Source organism: Gossypium hirsutum, chromosome A07, assembly GCF_007990345.1.
Source record: "Gossypium hirsutum isolate 1008001.06 chromosome A07, Gossypium_hirsutum_v2.1, whole genome shotgun sequence".
NCBI lineage: Eukaryota > Viridiplantae > Streptophyta > Magnoliopsida > Malvales > Malvaceae > Gossypium > Gossypium hirsutum.
The window spans coordinates 30,302,097-30,317,802 of record NC_053430.1 but is presented as its reverse complement, the minus strand read 5'-3'; the positions used below and the strand labels follow the sequence as shown (position 1 = coordinate 30,317,802).

The 15,706-nt window shown below is 35.1% G+C and overlaps 1 protein-coding gene and 2 pseudogenes across 1 annotated transcript; 2 read left to right on the top strand and 1 right to left on the bottom strand.

The window, feature by feature from the left end:
• Positions 1 to 259: 259 nt before the first annotated feature.
• On the top strand, positions 260 to 2,841 carry LOC107955825 (pentatricopeptide repeat-containing protein At4g21190-like; annotated as a pseudogene).
• A 2,902-nt stretch (positions 2,842 to 5,743) lies between these two features.
• Positions 5,744 to 8,763, top strand: LOC107952959 (phosphatidylinositol 4-kinase gamma 4). The gene is made up of 2 exons (XM_016888168.2): positions 5,744 to 7,546; positions 8,073 to 8,763. The coding sequence occupies exons 1-2, from the start codon at positions 6,194 to 6,196 to the stop codon at positions 8,451 to 8,453; spliced, it is 1,734 nt and encodes a 577-aa protein (XP_016743657.2). The 5' UTR covers positions 5,744 to 6,193; the 3' UTR covers positions 8,454 to 8,763.
• A 4,458-nt stretch (positions 8,764 to 13,221) lies between these two features.
• Positions 13,222 to 15,466, bottom strand: LOC107952960 (aspartyl protease family protein 2-like; annotated as a pseudogene).
• Positions 15,467 to 15,706: the final 240 nt, after the last annotated feature.

The following is a 15,706-nucleotide window of genomic DNA, read 5'->3' as shown; positions in this document are numbered from 1 at the left end:
GAATTTAAACACATATTTTATCGTTGTTTCTAATATCAAGGTTATAGTATCTAATTTCACCGCTATCGCTATTTTTAACCTCTTCAAAGTTAAATACACCATCTATCCAAATTTAGCCAAATTTAGGGTGTGTTTGATTGTAGTAAAATATTTTCCGGAAAAGGTTTTCAGCCTTTTCTAGTGTTTGTTTGGCTGAAAATATTTTCCCCATGTAAAATCAATTACAAACACGGGAAAAAGAAGTGTTAAATTTTGGAAAATGACTTACCGTTTCTAATTCGGTAAGACATTTTCAGGAAAATTTTAGACACCGATCTTCCCTTTCCCTTTCCCTTCCCCTTGCCCTTCCCCTTCGCTTGACACCTGATCTTCTGCTTGCCATCAGCCAACACCGATTCTTAACACCAGACACCGGCTTTCATCAACCTTTTTTCTATGTTTTGATTTCGGAGCAATAATTGAGGGAATCCGAAAATTGAGAAAACTGATGGAATTGGGAAAGAAAATGGAAGCACAGAAGAAAAGCAAAGTTTCAAAGATGGATCAATTTGTGGGTATACTTCGCTTCACCACCTCTTGAGCGCAAATCTCAAGCCTCAACTCTACCAGGTCTTTTCTTATTCTTTTTCCCGCTTTCCGGGTTGTAATTTATCTGTCTTCACTTTGTTGATTAAGATTTTATTTATGTTTTCAAGTGTAGCATAATGCTAATATTATGCACAATCGGAGCCCACCAATTGTTTACATTTTTTGATCAAACCATCGAAAAAAGGAAAGAAAAAATCTTCCATCTACAACGCTGAAGCAAACTCTCAAGTCTCAACCTTGAAATTTGCTGGTTCTTAAACCCTCAAGATATAACCGGTATTCCTCTTTCAGTTCTGTCTCGTTTAAGCAATTGCGTTTGGTTGCTGAGAAAATGCTGGAATATATAAGTTTAACCTTTTCTTTTAAGATTTTCTTGAAGCAATAAAATTGTTTAGTGGATGGCAACTAATGCTACCACAATTAATCAAAATTTCTTTCTTTTTTTCCTTTTGGTTTTGCATTATATCAGGATGCTTTGTTGTAGATATGCTCTGCCACTCGTTACTAAAAGATTGGAATCAGTTAAAATTAACCAGAGGCCTAGGAATACCGTGGTAGGCTTTCAATTGAAATTTTCGCATGTATAGATATATTGTCTCCTCCTAAACGCTAAAGAGAGAAGGGAATGCTGTATGAAGTTTGAAATTTTAATGGTGTTATTGGTGAATTAGTAAATCTGAAATAATTTTCAGGTATGCGCTGCTAAAGGTCCAAGACCTCGGTATCCTCGGGTATAGGAATCAAGGAATAGAATTGGGACTATCTCAAAATCAGCAAAGCTTGTTACTTGTGTAAGTTCTTGTTTGCTTTACTATCTTAACTTTTATAAGTTAAATATTAGCAAAACAAATATCGTTAATGGTTGCTGATTCTGGAATGAGTGACTTAAGCTGAGTGAGCTCGTTGCGAAGTAATTATAGACACGGATTTGATTCTTTTTATAGCAATCTTGGGATAATAGTCATCTATTATCGGCCATCCTTATGTAGGTTAAGCAACTGTCAAATGTCAAGGAGGAAGTTTACGGGGCTCTCGACTCATTTATTACGTGGGAACTAGAGTTCCCTCTAATTACAGTTAAGAAAGCATTGAAGATCCTACAGAACGAACAAGAATGGAAGAGAATAATTCAGGTAATCATTTCTCTTCAGTTTTATCCTTTCTTTTGGCTTTCTACACTAAAAAGAGTTAAGTCTAGGAAAGTGCACTTGGTTTGCAGGTGATAAAGTGGATGTTAAGCAAAGGTCAAAGAAGAACAATGGGAACGTATTTCACCTTATTGAATGCCTTAGCGGAGGATGAGAGACTTGAAGAGGCTGAAGAGCTGTGGGTCAAACTATTTTCTGATAATTTGAAAGCACCCCACGTATTTTCTTTGATAAAATGATTTCTATTTATTACCACAAGGACATGCATGAGAAGATGTTTGAGTTATGTTTTTTTTTTTGCCATTTATTCAAGACTCTTATGCAGTACCATAATTTGAATGGATAGTTGAGCATTTCTTCTATCTTTCTTTGATTTCTGTGACTAACCATAAACTGCATCTGATTACTCCCAACTCTGATTTTATATTCCCTTAAAAATCAGTGTAGCACAGTTGAGATGGTTAGTGAATATGGTACATAGCGGTGTCTTTCTTTTCCTCGTGCTTTTAATCTTTCTATCTGCCTAAAACAATAATCAGTTTTCGGGATAATTGATGCACAATAATCAGTTGAAATTAGGACCAATAATTGATGCTGCTGGTGCTTCAGGAGTCAACATACTATGCTGCAGGTATGGTCAATTTTATTGATCGATGCATAATATTCTGAAAATGCAAATTAATGAGTCTATGATGCAAGTTCAGGAAGCATAGATGATGCCATTTGCCTTCTGTACATGAGAAAAGAGGTGGTGTGAATTTGCAGAACCTGTTAACGGGGAGTCTACACAATTTCTTCAGGAATTTGCACTCAAGTATAACATGGTCATTATAAGCTCAATTCTTGAGAGGGATATAAATCATGGAGGGACTCTCTGGAATACTGCTGTTATAATTGGAAATCATGGCAACATAATAGACTCTCTGGAATACTGCTCTTTTCTATTTAAATTGGGGACTTCAATGGAGCCTATTGCCTTTGTTGATTGCAATTGTTGATATTTCTAGCATATTGCTAGTTCATTTGCTTCATAGATATCAGATGGTTGTCTGCCTCTTTACCTGGTTGTATTAAATCAATAGATGTCAGTTGAAAATTTTGATTGTATGTATCATTCATTTTGATTTTACCATTAGTTCTATGAAATTCTTTTTTGGGCCATGAGTGATTTTTTCTTAACAGTTGCGTGAGCACGTTTCGCCATATGTCTAGGTAAAAAGCTGGGTTCTTCGCTTGTATTTTTTCCTCTCTATTGGATGGCAGCCTATAATATTGGGGCAATGCTTGATCTAGTAGTAGCTTTCAAATAACATAGCTGATTGCATGCATATGGTTATGTATTTGTTGAATGCATACATATATACATATTTATGTCTGTAAATATGTGCATTGGGATAAATTTTATAGGAGTTAGCTTTGTGTTATAATGTAGATTGGTTGGCTAAAGAATTGGTTATACTTGAGAGTGGCTAAAATTTGATAATGATGCTATCTGTGTTGTTTGTAAGACAACAAAAAAATTGCTTTTATGCTGAGCATAATTTCATCAGGAGATTACTACAATTGATTCACTACTAATTAGTAAATTTCGGAAGTAGTTTGCAATGCTTTTATATTTTAATAATTGAGTATTATTATATATTTAATTTGATTTATTTATTTATAAATAAATTATTGCAATATATGTAAAAACAATTTAAAATATAGGTAAAAACAACTTTTCTGGAAAATATTTTCAGGAAACCTGCCAAACAGCAGAAAATATTTTACACAGATTCAATCAAACACCAGAAAATATTTTCCAGTAAATCATTTTATAGAAAAGTAAAACATTTTCCAGAAATTATTTTACGGAAAACATTTTAGTGGCAATCAAACGGAATTGCCTTATCCTGCACCGTGATTTTAACTTGGAAGTTCATTTTGAATGTTAGCAGAAAAGATATGTGGATAATGATGCCCATCAAAACTGCTTGTTACTGTGAAATCATACGGTTGAGTTGAGGGATTCCATTTTTGTTTAACATGTTTCAACTATTTCAGTTATGGGTTTTGCTAATAAAGTAACAAGGGTCAACGGGAGAGGGGATCGAAAGGTTTTTATTTTATTTTATTTAATATTAATATAAATTTTAAATTCATTATTATATATATTTGAAAATATTTATGTTTTTTTTAGAATTAGGATCATTTGTAAATTTTGAAGATTAATTTTTTAAAATTATGACTAAATTGATATAATATGTAAAGATTGAGGACTAATTTTTTAATTGCCACATCGCCCTCCTATTAGTGCAATTAACGAAATTGGTCAAAAAAAATTTCGATTAGTTAGACAGCTAATTTAAAAAAATTCATAGTTGAATAGTCAAAAAAGAAACAAATTCATAGTTGGATAACTAATTTTAAAAGATTTGTAATTAAGTGACAAAAAGAGAAAATGACCCATAATTAGGTGACATATGGTGTATTTTATCATAAATTTTTTGGACTAGATACTTGGGTTGGGCCACTTGGTATAAATATAAAACTATTTTTTTATGTTTAAAACAATCGGTTATTTCAATTTAGATCATCAAAATAGAAATCAAATTGAAATACCATTTGAACTGATATAGGTAAATGAATATACCCCTAATTTTATTTAAGTGCTTCATTTGGACCCGAATTAAGATATTTAATCTGTTTATAAAATACAAATTTAAAAACTTTGAATATTTAAATTTAAGCTGATATGATTGTAAAACAAGAGTTAGAAATCCAGAAAGTCTGTGAGAAAGTGTAGTCGTTGGATCTCTTCTTTGTGTTCAGACTCCACCATCCACATATTTAAAAAAGAAGTTGAACAAGAATCCATCTAGACGATTGGCTTACCACATCATTCATGAGTCACTACGGGGCTGCGAAAAGCCTTGGAAATTTCGTTTCATTCAATTTTTCAAATGTCAACTTCCGACTTCTTAATTAACTAATTGGTACAACGCACATCTGTCTTTCCTTGGAATTTTATTGTTTTTAAATCTTCATCTCTTTGCTTTTTTGACCCAAACTAAAGCAAATGATACAACCTTTTTAACATTTCCATTATTCAATTTATATATTTTATTTAAAAAAACACGCAAAATAATAATGAATTTCGAAATTTTAAAATATCAAAAATTTAAAAAAAAATTGAAATCGAAATACTTTAAAAGTGCATCATTTTAATATGTATAATATTTTATTTACATATTTTTAGCCGATTAGAATTTCGTGGATAAAAATTTATTATAAAACAATAATGTTTAAAAGAATACATGTATCTATATAAATATGTATCACTAATTTTGTATAATAAATCAACATTTTTTTTGGTAGAAATATATTAACACTATTATGATAATATAAAAATATAAAATATAAATTAAAGTATTTTATAGTTAAACCAGTGGTAGATCTAGGGGATTGACAGGGTCTCCCTAATATAAAATATTTTTATTTAGGTCTTTTATAATTTTTTAAATTTTAAATTAGAAATGGTAAAATTACATTTTAACTCTCACAAAAATGATAAAATTAAATTTAATCTTTTAAAAATTATAAAAATATAAACCATTAAAATGACAAAATTATATTTTTACTACCATAAAAATATATAATTTAATTTTGCCTTCTAAAAAAATTTTGACTTCACCCGAGTCAAACCAAGTGAATCAAATACAAAAGATTTTGAATAACTTGGAAAAAGGAAAATTACCTAAAATTTTGAAACTCTAGGGAAACAAATATTTAAAAAGGTTTAAAATAAATTCACGTAAACTTCAATAAAAAAATAAAAATTATAGGCATGAATTATATATTTAAAAAAATCATAAAAGATTGGTAATTTAGAAATTAGTCCAAGATTTTGGTTTTAATTAAGCAGAGCCGAATAAAGAGAAATACCAAAAATCGAATTGCCTTGTACCTAAAGTAATGCTTGAGAAGAAATTTATACGTGTATAAAGCCAGTTGGTCAAAACTGAGAAAAGCCAATAGTAGTACAAGTTTTTCCGCGTTACCTATAAAAGGACGACGGCTACACGCGTCTTCCTTTTCTGCAATTCCATTTTCTCTCTCTCTCACCTAAACTAATTTCCTAAATTTGACATAAGCATCTTCCCTTCTCTTCGCTCCTTTCTGGTAAGAAATCTCTTCTTTTTATGTCATTATAATACTTTCCGTACATTCAATCTCTAATCTTTAATCTTGCAAACCAAGATGAATTGAGCCTGGGATTCGCTTTTGATTCCTAGGGTTTCAATTTTTTGTAGGATTGGATTTTTTTTCTTTTATTCTTTGTATAGAACCGTTTAGATTGTACAAAAAAAGAGATGTGGGGGAAATTATTGTGGATCTGTACAGATAGTTTAAGACTTTTTAGCATTCAATTTTAGAGTGTTGGAAAATCTTTGTTCTTCAAATTTTCACTGTCAACCATGTCTTCGGCTGGTCTTGCTGTTGTCCCGGTTCGAAATGAACCTTTGATCCCTCCTGATCACATGAATCCTGAATTGGGTCTTTGTGAAAACGAATCAATTTGGATTTATCTGGCCCTTTCCGAATCAATGATTCCAATGCGGGTTCTGGAATCGGATTCTATTGAATCCTTGAAGCTACGCATTCAAACCTTTAAAGGTTTTGTTGTGAAGAATCAGAAGTTGGTTTGTGGAGGCCGGGAGCTGGCGCGGAGCAATTCACTTGTTCGTGACTATGGAGTGAACGATGGAAATGTTCTACACTTGGTTCTTAGGCTTTCTGATCTCCAGGTCATTCATGTTAAGACTACAGCTGGGAAAGAATTTACCTTTCATGTCGAACGAGGGCGTGATGTTGGTTATGTGAAGGAGCAGATTGCTAAGAGGGAGAAAGGTTTTTCTGATTTTGATGACCAAGAAGTTGTTTGTGATGGGGAGCGATTAGAGGATCAGAGGCTCATTGATGATCTATGTACGCACAACAGTGCTGTATTGCATTTATTGGTTCGGAAATCTGCCAAACTTAGGGCTAAGCCTGTTGCTAAGAATTTCGAGTTGTCTATTGTGGCACCAGAATTGAAACGCAAGCTAGAATATGATGTTGGTGATGAAGAGAATTCTTGTAGAAGATATGAAGTTGACAGGGAGGTTGAACCAAGAAAGCCTCCTGATAGGGATTTTGTATTAGAGCCTGTTATTGTTAATCCCAAGTTTGAATTACCTTCGGTCATTGTTGATATGATTAACTCCACATTTGATGGATTGTACAATGCAAAATTTCCAATCAGGTCTGTGGAGGGTACTGGAGGAGTCTATTTCATGCAAGATTCATTAGGCCAAAAGTTTGTTTCTGTTTTTAAGCCAATTGACGAGGAGCCTTTAGCTGTTAATAATCCTCGAAAATTACCAGCGTCACCAGATGGTGAAGGGCTGAAAAAGGGTACACGAGTTGGAGAAGGAGCATTCAGGGAAGTAGCTGCGTATTTCTTGGATCATCCTAAAGGATGTGAGGAGAAGGGTTTTGCTGGGGTTCTTCCTACTGCTCTGGTCAAGTGTTTGCATGCTGGGTTCAACAATCCAGCTGATTTAGCAATTGTCAAGATTGGGTCATTGCAGATGTTTGTGGAAAACAATGGAAGTTGTGAGGATATGGGTCCTGGGTCTTTTCCAGTTGAGCAAGTACATAAAATCACTGTGTTGGATATAAGATTGGCTAATGTTGATAGGCATGCTGGAAATATTTTATTGAGCAAAGATGAAGATGGGCAAACAGTGCTGGTTCCAATTGACCATGGCTATTGCTTACCTGAAAGCGTAAGTTTGCTCACTGATAATTTGTAATTTACTACAATCCTTGTTTTCCGTTTTTTACTACTTTACCCTTAACTCTGTTCTTGTTATTTTTGTTTCTAGGTTCATCCTTTAGATTGTAAATGTTAAACACAGTACCGAGGATAGTTTGAATTCAACTGTGGATTTAACTTGAAATAGATTCATGATTAGAAGGTTATTGAACTTGTATTAGATCTTACTGAGTCAAGAGGCTCCAATATACTACTAAAATTATTATGGTTCACTGATGGGCTAATTTTAAACTATCTAGCAAGCTCAGTGATGCTACCATTCTGATTCTGTGCCAAAATTTTCTTGGGGGGGTTTTCCATCTTGTATAGAGTTTATGAGTGTATCATTAAACTTTGTCATTTTTGTTTCATTCATTCAAAAGCTCAAATTCTATCTTCTTTTTTTTCTCTGTTTTTGGGTGTTTTCTGTATTTTTCTCATATCATCTTTGCTGTTTCTTGAAGCATAAACATTAATCAAGTTTTCTGTTTCCATAGTTTGAAGATTGCACATTTGACTGGCTGTATTGGCCTCAAGCTCGTCAATCCTACTCGCCTGAGACACTTGAATATATAAAATCATTGGATGCTGAAGAAGATATTTCCCTTTTGAAATCCCTTGGATGGGATATGCCACCAGAGTGCGCACGCACCCTCCGTATCTCCACCATGCTCCTCAAAAAGGGTGCGGTGAGAGGGTTCACTCCCTTTGCGATTGGAAGTGTAATGTGCAGGGAGAACTTGAAGGAGGAATCTGCAATTGAGCAAATGGCCCAAGAGGCACAGGATTCCGTGCTTCCTGGCACAAGTGAAGCTGCATTTCTGGAGACACTCTCTCAGATCATGGATCGACATCTTGATGAGCTTACTGGGCTATGAAAATGCTATCCCAAAACACTTTTAATAGTGATGAACATCATTAGAGAATGTTGGTTTTGTTAGTTGCTAGTTAAGTAGTTGCACATACCTTCTATTACTTTGCATGCATTGCTAAATGCTAGGTCTTAAATGGCCCAGCAGAATGACAATGGTCTATTCTTTCTTCTCCTCCCTTTGATGCGATTCTCTATTCTTTATGGTACTTTACAAAATGCCACTTAGTTAGAGGTTCACAATCATTTCAATTGTTTATCAAGATGTTTTTTGTTGGTTTTTTGAAATTTGTAGTAAAGACATGAGTTTCTTTTCATTCGCTGTTGTTAAAGTGTGTTTAAGTTGAAGTTCCTGTCTGTTTTAAGATACCGTGCCAATTACGTATGCTGATTCCGCATCTCTGGGATTGATTTGTTTCTTTCATTTGCTGCAAATACAGTAAAACTAGCTTAATATTTTTAAACTATAAATATAGGAAATCAAGTGATCAAATTGCTGTCCAATAACAATTCTACAGACAAGAGGAAGGATTTCCGGTTTCACCATAGGCCACAGACAGCTCACATGTCGGCTGCTTAGTGATGTTAAAGTTCCTCAAATGGATAGGCTTTTGAATTGTACGTTGAAACGTGGGAGCCAAGGAAATAGATCAGGAGTCCTCATCTGTGGTCAATTTCGATGTCACTTCTCACTCAGGTTAGGTATATGAAGTGAGTCTTGGTAGGCCTTTTGAGCTTCATCTTCGTTCTGAAAAGAACAAAAGTAAACATTGAAATGGTAGGAATTAAGTCAACTAGTTTATATTGTCATCTTTTGAGCTTCTTCAACTAGATTTAGATTCCACGTCTCAATAGTTATACAGAGATTAAGCTTATTGTCTAGTTATAAAAAGATTTAAGCCTCCAATGTTAACTGCAAGCTAATTTAAATATTACAAGAATATATAAGAAGTATTATGGGGATGTGAAGCAGGGATCCAGCTTGGCATTTTAACTACAGAGATTGGGTATGCATGCACCTCCTCCTGGGTTTGTTGTTCTTTCCGTATCCATCTCCATACTCGTAGCTTCAACTCTTTCCTGTCCCACCGAAGTTACGTTGCATGATTTTCTCTCATGATTCATGGCAACCTCTTACACTTCTCGGGGTGCCTTCCCAAATGAGTTTCCTGTCATTCCCCCCTAACTTCTAGGCTATATAACTGTAAAACTGACTAAATTAACCGAAATATTTCGGTACGGTTAATGTATTTGAAAAAATTTTGATTTAGTTAACAGTTAAAAATTTTAATATTTTGGGTAATTCGATTAAAATATTAATCAAACTAACCATTTGAACACTTCTAAATATCACAAAGCTCCTGTCTACTACAAGTGGGGCACCCATTGTGTACCATTGTTTTACATGTTGAACAAAGAGTATATGCCCACTGTGGCACTGTCCAACAAGAAATCGTTAAAAACACATATTAAGATGTCAAATTATTTGGGGCAGCTAGATCTGCTCTGCATGAGGCCAAAAAAAAAAATGAAATCCCATCGGCAGTACTAGCATTCAAAGGCATTGAAACACTCTTTTGCACAAAAACCAATTCATTAGAAAACAGAACCAGCCTTCGGCATGTGAAATTGGAGAAACTAGTACACCACTTTGGGACCACTTGCAGAGCAAAACAGACAGCTAAATTTGTTCTACAAACATAAATGTACTTGTGTCTAAACAAAGATAAATAAATAACCGGCTGCTGAAAAAAAGGTGAAAGTGTGCCTCCTAATAGTATTGCAGCACCAAACATTAATTTTCTTCTAAGCCTTCCTTATTTATTATTTTATTTTTATTCTTTTTTAAGTCATTACATTGTGTTTAAATAAGCACTCAACTTATTTTTATAGTTAAATAAGCTCTTAACCAATATTTTTTACTCATAAAAGCCCTTTATTTTAATATTAAAGTAAATGTATTTTGAATTTCAAGCTCTTATCTTAATTTTTTGTTGATGCAATAAATTTTATATACACTTTTAACATCAACATAAAATCTAAAAAAGTAATCAAAATTTTCAAAAGAGTAGTTAAGAATATCATGCATTTAAGCACTCTCAAGAAATTTTAATTTTTTTTTATTTAATAAATTATTCTCATCAAATTCACATAAACATAAAATGTGAATTAGTTTATATTTTTTTAAATAGCTTTACTTTGGGTAAAATATATTTATTTTAATATTAAAATAAAGGGTTTTATGAATAAAAATCATAGGTTAAGAGCTTATTTAATTACAAAAATAGATTGAGGGCTTGTTTAAACACAATGTAGTGAGTTGAAGAGAAATAAGAAGAAAATAATAAATAAGGGGGGCTTAGAAGGCAATTAGCCACATTTGTCACTCAAAATGGTAAATTTCATATCAAGTTCCTGAATACTTTAGATCATTACATTTCAGTTTGGTGTAGTCAATTTAACAGACGGCACCAGAAAAAGAATACCATTTTAGTAAATAATCTAGTGGGCATGCCGTTTCAGTTATTAATTTTAATTTTTGTATTATTTAAGTACAAAAGCCGCACTATTAACCTTGGTCAGCAACCTGTTACACTGTACAGGCTATTAGAGGGGTGAATAGAAATAATGAAGCCTATAAAATCTAAAATAGTTATGGCTAATTAGACAATCTCTATCAGCCTTTCCTACCTGTATATGAAGCCACTATTCCGCGCATTTCTTGTGAAATTATGCAACTTTTTAAACTCCAAATATGTCCCAAGAACCAAACTCAAATGGGAATGAACCAATGATTCTAATATATGTCCCAGCATAAACAGCTAGACATGCCACCTCTGTTCAAATCCACAATTCCCCGTGCCAGATCAGAAATGCTGAATTAGTATTGGGAAACCTTCCTCAAATATAACAAAATACATACTCAGTAGTTGGGGACTAGACTACATGCAATATCAAATGGAGAAAAACTAAAAGGACAACTTCCAAACATATTTATGATCAGTTCAGTTCTTTGATGAATTAAAAACTAAGGCAATAGGCAATTCATAGTTAACAAATGAACAAACATAAAATTCACCTTCATGTAACCAAACATATATATGCCTTTGTCTTAATCCCAAAGAAAAAGTAAACATTGTGATGGATTATTATACTATTTGCAACGCCCTTTGCATTGAGAGTTTGAGGGTTTAGAGAGAGATCTTGGGTTTCCCACTGACACAAAGAGGGTAACAAAGCCAAACTACAATTTGATTGTGGACAAAAAATGAGAACTGAACTTAGTGGTTAGAAAGCTAACTTGCTTTCGCCTACAATACAAGGCGTATAACTCGAAACTAGACCTCATTAATTGGAAGACGGCCAAAACAGAAAAGCACGGTGGTAGACTTGGGGATCAAAGACTCATAAGTCTAAACATAATCCTTTCAGGGTGAAATTAGGGTGGCACAATATAAAAAGAAAGTGATAGGCTCTGGGCTATTAAAACAATGGCGGATATGGGTGGTTAGAAACGGTGAGTTGATCAAATCCTAGGGAAGATGCAACTAGACGCCTTATCCAAGGACCACTCAATAATGGTGAAGAAGAATGGGATGAATCTAGTGCCTATGCACTAGCTGAGGGAAAACCTGTAATACATCAAGGATGTGGTGGAGGTTTTAGATCAGAGTGGGACACTGTTTGGAAAATGGAAGTCCCACCCCAACTAGAGTTTTAAATATAAACTGTATTTATTTTTTTGAACAAAATATAAACTGTATTTATGCATCATACTTCAAAATCTATTTCTTAGCATCGATTTTTTTTTTGGGTGTGGATAATATGAATTAAAATCTTAATTTAAATATTTTTTTTTTGTATATTGTGATGTCAACATGGAATCTTCCTTGGAAAATTTTCATTTGTAGTTCATGAAAGTGGAGCTAAGGTGAATTTTGTCAAATACCAACTCATTTGCAGAGTCAAACTAAATATATATATATATGCATGCATCCAAATGTCAAAAGTGTGTTAGACAATGAAAAGATGGGGGAAGGTAGTTGATAATGAAGGAAAACCAAAAATGGTGGAGGGAAGACACCGGTAGTGCCAACATGACATCCTTAAGAATTGAAACTTTTGCTTTATTTTCTCTACCTTTTCTAACTTTGAATCATGTGCTGCTAATTAACAAATTCGACGCCGTGACTTATCATCTCAAATTAAATTAAACCAAATCATTGTTCCTACATTATTTTGCACATACCACTGACTCTGACTTTCGCACATTAAACTCTAAAGCTTTGGTGTGACTCACCACCACCCTTTCATTTGCGTGCAAATTTGTAGAATTTAATAGTGAGGCAAATGGGAGTTTAATTAAATATTTTATTTGATTTTATTGTTAAAAATTTATTATTGTTTTTGAATAAAAATTACAATTTAAGTAAAATGTTTTTGCCATGTCCAAAACTAAAACCACCCCTTTGATATATGTGCCAACCCCATCGTTGGATGAATTATTATGGTAGCACAGCACCCGTCACTTGTCCCAATTTCTCTTTATACTTCAACTTTTGCCCCTTTTGATGGCGACCTAATATTCCAAGATCAATGCTCATAGGAGAATGAATCATCTTTCCATCCAACCCTAACCATGAGAAACAAAATAATTGTTGGTTATGCAACAAATTGCAATTAATTTAATAAATTAGATAAATAAAATATTGCCTTATTACGACAATCACCATGCTCATCAACAAAATCTTATTTTAAGGATGATTCCATTAATCTATTATTAATATATTATTTTATTAAATTAAAAATTAAAAATATATATACTTTCTTGGACATGCCATTTCTTTTGTTTCAAAAGTACAACGGACAACACGTGAAAACTGAAAACCCGCCGAACGACATTCTCTACCTCTAACCAGCAACCCGCCTTTCGTGATCACCAACTTTCCCTTACATTCTTATCTATGAAAACATTATGTTTCTTCCTTTCTTACCCTCACCCAAAAATATCCAAGGAAAATAAAATAGAGATAGGGATAAAGCTTTGTCCCTTAATATAAAAATTAAAAGCACCACCATTTTTAGGCGCATCCACGGGGAGAAAACCCGACACGAGAACCCGCTAAATCATATGCAACCCGGAAACCTTGTTGCTGGATATTTCCAATGATGGACAACCCGTTCATTGTACCCGCGAAAGCAAAGCAAAAAGTCCCGCTGCTATCTACCGGGATCAAATAGTTGGTCGCCGGCAATGACAAGTCAGCTCCTCTAAAATGCAACACCAGAGTCGGTACCTTAACGGAAGTCTGCCCTGACAAGTCAAAGCACGTGTCAAATAAAGAGAAATCAGGCGCCCGCTTCAGATTCGTAGCTCCGAGACGGAATGCATCCCTCATTGCCGTGTAAGCGGGTTGAGTCAAGCGAGTTACGGATGTGCCTGAGTCGATAATGACCCTCCGTTACCGTCTTGATCCATTTTGAACAAGGAAGGTGAGATCTTGGGGACACGTGTACCACCGACGCTGATCCCGAGCAGTTCAACGTAGTAGAAAGTGTCGAGCTTTGGGTTTGTTAATAAGGGAGTGAACAGAGCGCCTCGAGGAATGGCGGCGTCACCGAAAACCAGGGAGGATGGTTTAGACGAAGCCGATCGGTCGACCAAACAGTAAGAGAACTTCCGGTTGAACCGGCTACCAGTTTGGGAGGGGAACGATAATCTCCCTCTACCAAGACCTAATAAACCTGCCGCACCAACAAACAAGCCTTCATTGTCGTGACCGCAACCGAGTGCCACGCGTCCCACCGTGGTTCTTCTAAACGTCAGTGTTTCAGTGGAGAAGTCGCCGAAAGTAACAGAACCGTCGCCGTAGGATACTTGATAAAGACACATCCGGCGTTGATTACATCCCGATGAATCTAAGCTACGGCAAAGTGAGGATCCACAAGGAATACCGGAGAAAGAAGTTGATTTAGTCGGGTCAAAAATTGGGTCGGATTGAGAGTAGCAACTCTTGCAAGGTGAACACTGGACCCAAACCACGTCGCTACCAGTGTCAAGTACCATATAAAGATTCCTCGTAGGAGTACCCACACCTAGGCGCGTGAAGTACTCTCCACTACCTTGAGCGAGTCCAGAAATAATAGAACTACTGAACCCAGAACGCCTACCGGCGGCGCGTGGAGGGTTCCGCGCAACAGCTTTGGAGACAAGAGAGTATATAGTTCCAGACCGCAGCGCGTCCCGTTGGAGTCGTAAGTCGAAGAGTAGCTCCGGAGTATCTTCCGAAGATAAAGCGTCTACATGGTGCAATTCCAGCTGCACTTCCAATGTGGTGTTGGAACTAAGAGGGTCGAGCTGGGAGGTTTCTTGAAGGGAATTAGATTCGGGTTCGGAGTCCTGCCATGAGAGGGTGGGTGCTGAAGGGAGAGGGCGGGGGAGTAGGGTTTGGAGCTGGAAAGGAGAGGATAAAGCGGCGGAGAGAGAAACTAGGAGAAGAATAATGGAGGAGTGAAACAGACGGTTGTTTCTCGATTTTTGTCCCATTGGTCAGTGAGGGTGAAACCAAAAGGGCAAAAAAGTGAGAAAAATGGTGAAGATGGTGGAGTTGAAAGAGAACTTAAATAATGGAATGTAAGGCGGTTTTTTATTTCAGGCTTTACTTTTATCACGTTCAGATGGTGCAGCCAAATGTCTGTCTTACCCTTGAGGATTCAGCTTCAAGATTGTGTTTGAAACCCGTGACATGGTGTGAACCGAAAGCACCGCCACGATTTACGAATCCAAACCAAAACCCAATCACCTACTATACATAATTTACTAATTTAATTATTTTTGCCTCACAAACTAACATACAACCTTTATATGTTTGTAGTCAATAAAGTGCAAAAAGTAGGGGAAAATAATCAATATTGGTAGTAAGAGTGACCATTTCCTATCCAATTTTCTGAACAATCATTTTCATTTCACACTTTCGGTCCATTAAATTTTTTGAGAATAATAATAAATTCAGTTGTTTGGATGCTATTTTATCCACATGCACTAATAATTCAATTAAATCTGTGATTGGACGAACAAATTTCTACAAAATGTTATCTTCTCCCAGATTTGAGTTGACTCTGACGACACTCCCATGTTAATAGGAGCTCCCTAGATTGGAATTGACAAAACAACGACATGCTTTCCTTATACAGGATTTCGCATGCTTTTCCATGCAATTCGCCATCTTTTGGAATTCTCATCTTTACTCTCCTTAGCTT